At 49.0% G+C, this 5,349-nt stretch overlaps 1 protein-coding gene across 1 annotated transcript; it reads left to right on the top strand.

The window, feature by feature from the left end:
* The first annotated feature begins 714 nt into the window (after window positions 1-714).
* On the top strand, window positions 715-2,791 carry DRD5 (dopamine receptor D5). The gene has a single exon (XM_015623619.1). It carries the CDS (start codon window positions 715-717, stop codon window positions 2,170-2,172), a length of 1,458 nt encoding a protein of 485 aa, XP_015479105.1. The 3' UTR covers window positions 2,173-2,791.
* The last annotated feature ends 2,558 nt before the right edge of the window (window positions 2,792-5,349 follow it).

The following is a 5,349-nucleotide window of genomic DNA, read 5'->3' as shown; positions in this document are numbered from 1 at the left end:
GCCCAGCGGCCCGGACGGGGTGTCCCTGGCGGCGGAGCATGCTCACAGGGCGGCGGGGGCGGCCCGGGCAGCGGGGAGCGGGCGGGCAGCACGGGCAGGAGCGCGGCTCTGCCACGCTGGGAGCCCGGGCGGGCACGGGACGAGCGGAGCTGCCAGCCCGGGCGGGAGCCACCGGGAGTGCGGGACCGCAGGGCGAGCCCAGAAGAAGCGGGCGCGGAGCGAGTGCCACGGGCAGGGTCCGCGCTGAGCCGCGGAGAGGGAGCCTGAGGAAGAGAGGAGAGCGCTGAGCTGCGGAGCGCAAGCGAAAAGACTCGAGGCGGGGTGCGGGACAGAGCCCCGAGCAGGGGGACGCACGGAACCGCGGAGCGGGAACCCCTGGAAGGAGCCGCGGGGCGGAGACCGAGAGCGGGGGTATCCACACTGAGCCGCGGGGCGGGGATCCCGAGCAGAGGTACTTGCACGGAGCCGCGGGGCGGGGACCCCAGGCGGGGCCCCCGGAGCGCGGGAGAGGGACCCCGGCAGGGCTGGCGCGACGGTAGCGGCGAGGCGCGGAGCCCGGAGCCGGGGGCGCGCTGAGCGGCCGAGCGGGGCCATCCGGCGGGGGTGGCGGCGGGGCGGGGGGCAGCGGCCCCATGGGGCCGGGCGGCGGGGCGGCGCTGGCTGCTCGGCGCATCCCGGCCGGAGCCGCCCCGCCGCCGGCGGGAGCCGCCAGCGATGCTGCGGGGCGGCCGGAGCCCACTGCCCCCGGCGACGGAGCACCCCAGCGAGGCGCGGGGACCGGCGGGCGCTCCCGGCGCGGCGCAGGTGGCGGCGGGCAGCCTGCTGGCTCTGCTTATCCTCTGGACGCTCTTTGGGAACGTGCTCGTGTGCGCGGCCATCGTCCGCTACCGGCACCTGCGGAGCAAGGTTACCAACATCTTCATCGTGTCCCTGGCTGTCTCGGACCTACTGGTGGCCCTGCTGGTCATGCCCTGGAAGGCGGTGGCAGAGGTAGCTGGGTACTGGCCCTTTGGGGCTTTCTGCAACGTATGGGTGGCCTTTGATATCATGTGTTCCACGGCCTCCATCCTCAACCTGTGCGTGATCAGTGTGGACAGGTACTGGGCGATCTCCAGCCCTTTCCGCTACGAGAGGAAGATGACCCAGCGGCTGGCTCTGGTGATGATCAGCGTGGCTTGGGCACTGTCTGTGCTCATCTCCTTCATCCCTGTCCAGCTCAACTGGCACAAAGGTGGAGATGTTGTTGCTGCTGATGATATTGGAGATGGATTTGGCACTGCCTGGGCAGCAGCAGGTGCAGTCACCACCTGGGCAGAAGATATGAGTACCACTTGGGTGGCATTAACAGCAGTGAGACCCTCTGATGGGACCTCTGGCAACAACGATACACTCACTGGACCATCAGAGAGCTGTGACTCCAGCCTCAACAGGACTTATGCTATTTCCTCCTCCTTGATCAGTTTTTATATCCCGGTGGCTATCATGATAGTTACCTACACTCGAATCTACCGCATTGCCCAGGTGCAGATTCGTCGTATCTCTTCCTTGGAGAGGGCAGCCGAGCATGCACAGAGCTGCCGGAGCAGCCACATTGACTGCCACCATCACACCAGCCTCAAGTCCTCCATCAGGAAAGAAACCAAGGTGTTAAAGACGCTGTCTGTTATCATGGGTGTCTTTGTCTGTTGCTGGTTGCCATTCTTCATCCTGAACTGCATGGTTCCCTTCTGCGAGAGCCCACCCAGTGACCCTCACGCTGGCCTCCCTTGCGTCAGTGAGACCACCTTTAATATCTTTGTCTGGTTTGGTTGGGCTAACTCTTCTCTTAACCCCATCATCTATGCCTTCAATGCTGACTTTAGAAAGGTTTTCTCCAACCTCCTGGGATGCGGTCAGTTTTGCTCTGGTACTGCAGTGGAGACTGTTAATATAAGCAATGAGCTTATCTCTTACAACCAGGACACCCTTTACCATAAGGAGATAGTGACTGCTTATGTTAACATGATCCCAAATGTGGTTGACTGTGAGGAAAATCGCGAGGACCCTTTTGATAGGATGTCCCAGATCTCCCCTGACCACGAGGTTGCCACTGACTCTGCCTGTGAGCTGGACTGTGAGGGGGAGATTTCGCTAGGCAAGATAACACCTTTCACTCCAAATGGTTTACATTAAATTGCGCCCTGGTCTGGTCAGTTCCTCTTGGATTATAAAAGCAAATATTAGCACTGAGTGGAGAAACCTGCTTGATGATGTGCTGTAGTTTGATCAGTCAGTTTATGCTAAATTCACTTCTGTGGGTAGTACTTTGCAGGATGTAGACACTGTCATACAGGGGGCTGGCAGCAAAAACTGAAATCAGCACTCCCCCAGGCTGAGGGCAGACCAGGCAGTCGTGTTGATTAGCTGTGGTGAGGTATTTTGTGGTCTAATTGCAGTCAGTTTATGTTTATAAGGTGTTTGCGAATGAAAGGTGCCATTGTCACTGCTAAGTATTATGACTTCTAAAATCAGGGAGAGATGTGGCTGGCATAGACATTAAATAAAAAAAAAAGAATTCTGGGCTGTTTGTTTGTTCAGATTTTATGTTTCTTTTTCTCAATTTTCTTGTTTGTTTAGTTCTGATTTTATTTATTTATTTTTTAAGATAGAGATAGTGAGGTGGTGATTTGGATGATTATTTAAATGCGTGTTTCTGCCAAAACAGTTTATGTGAAATCCTTGTTCTCCTAGGCGGCGTTGTTGCCTATGATATCCTCTGTTCCTGGATGAATAAATAAAACTTATACTGATCAAGGATTTATTATCTTTCATTTGTCACCTTGAAAGGTTTACAACAAGTATTCCAACTAACATTTCTATATGAATAGTTAGAATGACTAACAGCTTAACCCTCTTATTCAAAAACAAATAGTCTGTATAGAAAATACAGTTTTTGAATAAAAGTGAGGCTCAAAGGAATTCTTGCCTTAGATGAATTTGTTTATATGGCTCTTAGAGCTAGATTTATACCTGTTTTTATTTAATATTGTAATGCTATCCCTTTCTGCAGCCAAGAATATCAAGTATACATATGTATAAGCTATTAAAACTTTCCATTTAATTTAATTCTGCACTTGAACTTTTTAAAAATGCTATTAATGTAAAGAGTTTGGTGATAGAATTAGGAGCTGGGTGTGTCTAAAAACAATAACTATGTTTCAGAGTAGTATTAATAATCATCATTTCCCAGTGTAGATACTAGAGAACTCATTCACACTGAGAGAAGAAAAGAATTCTGTTAATGTATTTTTTTAGTTACTTATTAACTGGAATTTAAAGGTGCTGTAGGTACTTTGACTATACTAAACATTTCAAAGCAATCTTTAAAACTGAAGAGTATTTTTGCTTCTGTTTCTCTTGAATTGTTTGCATCAAATGGAATATTAGAAACAGTTTAGAATATTAGAAAAGCTTTCATCTCAGAAATCAAAAGTGATGCTATTTCCAAAACAAATGATACAAGACTGTAAAAGCAATATCAATATTTATTTCAAGTTTTGGCTCACAACACTTGAATTAATTTACCCTTTAGAAATACCTGTGCCATGAGCTGAGCAGATTTACCTTGAATTAAAGGTGTGGATTCTGCAGCCCTCCCTCCTAATGGCCCTGACCCACTGGGGCCTCCCCATCCTGCTTAACTGGGAGCTGAAGGCCCCTGTAAGATATATGGAGGAAAAGTGGGATCTGCATGGTTCAGGGGAAATTTAACCAGATGCTGGAATTTATGAATGTTATGGGCTTAGTATTGAGCCTGCTTGGAAATCAAACCCTCAATACTGGTTTGGGGGTTATCTTCTACTACCTGGGGTGGGAGAAGCACAGGAGGCATGTGATTGAAATCTGTTTGTGGTGGCCTCTGCTGCAATCTGGTCTACAAGCAATGTTTTATGTATTTACTCTTTGATATTAATTAGTTATATCACTTAGATTACCTTTTCAATTGCTTGTCACTGAAGATTGACATCTACCTGAACATTTTCTTTGCTGTTGATATGAAATCACAGTGTAATATCCCTTTACAGCTGTCCTTAGGGAAGGGTATTGTGACTGTGACTTAGGGAAGCTTGAAAAACAAATCTCATGCCCATTACCAGGTTAAATCGACTACTGGCTTGACATCAAGTAACATATGTTACTGTTGCTATGCTAAAACAATTATATGTTACAGTTAACCACAATTCTAGCCCTGCTGGTTAGATAAACTTGTGCAGAATAAAATAATTTTCCCAAATCAAAATGAAGGAAACTGCTTCTGATGGTGCAGAAATGAATTATCCCAACCTGAATTTAGATTTTTTTGTGTTTTCCAGCTACTACTCAAATGTTAAAGCTAGTACATCATTTTCAGCTGGATTTGCACAAAAAACCAGCGATATCCAGATGCAAGAGGTGCAGGAACCTGGTGCTGATTCCAGCTCCCAGGGCAATGCCTGTATTTTATCCAGTTTTTTCCATGTTAAATCAGAAGCAGCCTGAGGAAATGGGGAAGGGAAATCATGATCTCTCCCTGAGCACCTGGGTGCCAGCAGGCTGTGCAGCCTGGTGCTGCGTGGTTCCCCTGCTCCAGGGACAGAGCAGCAGAGCAGAGGGTGTCCCCCACCTGCCCATGTGTCCTTTCAGCTTCACAGTGACCCTGTGCAGGGGTGTGACAGCTGCCTCGGATGCAGCTCCCTGCAGGTGTGCCACAGGGAATGGTGTATGCAAGATGATCACCTTGACCAGTGTCCTCCTTGTGGAGGCTTTACCTGCCTGGATTTCTGGAATGAGCGGGTGAGCTGGCTCTGGGATGCAAGAAGACCTCTCCATTGGTGGGTTTATGTAACAGCTTTGTGCAGAATATTAGAAACAGTCTTTATCTTAGATCTGAAGGAAGGCATTTGTGGGTATGATTTTCTGAGCCTGAGAGAGTTTTCAGCCTGTCAGTGGCTGATCTGTTCCCAAAGGAAAGTTTCCTGAGAACATGTTTCTCTCAAGGACTGCTTTTTGTAAATAGGTTTTTGGTTCTCAAAAAAACATTGTACAGATGTCCTGAGTGTTTTCTCTTGTTCCACCAATAGGACCAGAGAGGTGTTGTTCCCTTTACCAATCATGTTAAGCCTGTATCAGAACACCTTATAAAAGGGGCTGAAAACCCCAAAATAAAGGCTTCTGCCTTCTTGGGATGAAACCTCTGCTGCTGTGATTTGAATCCTCACTTCTATTTTGTGTCCACTAGCGACAGGTGTTTTTTAGCCAGCCCCTAGCTTTTGTGAGCATGATTAGGGCCATTCGGAAAACTGGCCAAATTGCCACTTTCCATTAGTAATT

The sequence above is a fragment of the Parus major genome, chromosome 4 (assembly GCF_001522545.3).
Source record: "Parus major isolate Abel chromosome 4, Parus_major1.1, whole genome shotgun sequence".
NCBI lineage: Eukaryota > Metazoa > Chordata > Aves > Passeriformes > Paridae > Parus > Parus major.
Note: the sequence above shows the minus strand (reverse complement) of the source record. Positions and strands in the feature narration are given on the sequence as shown.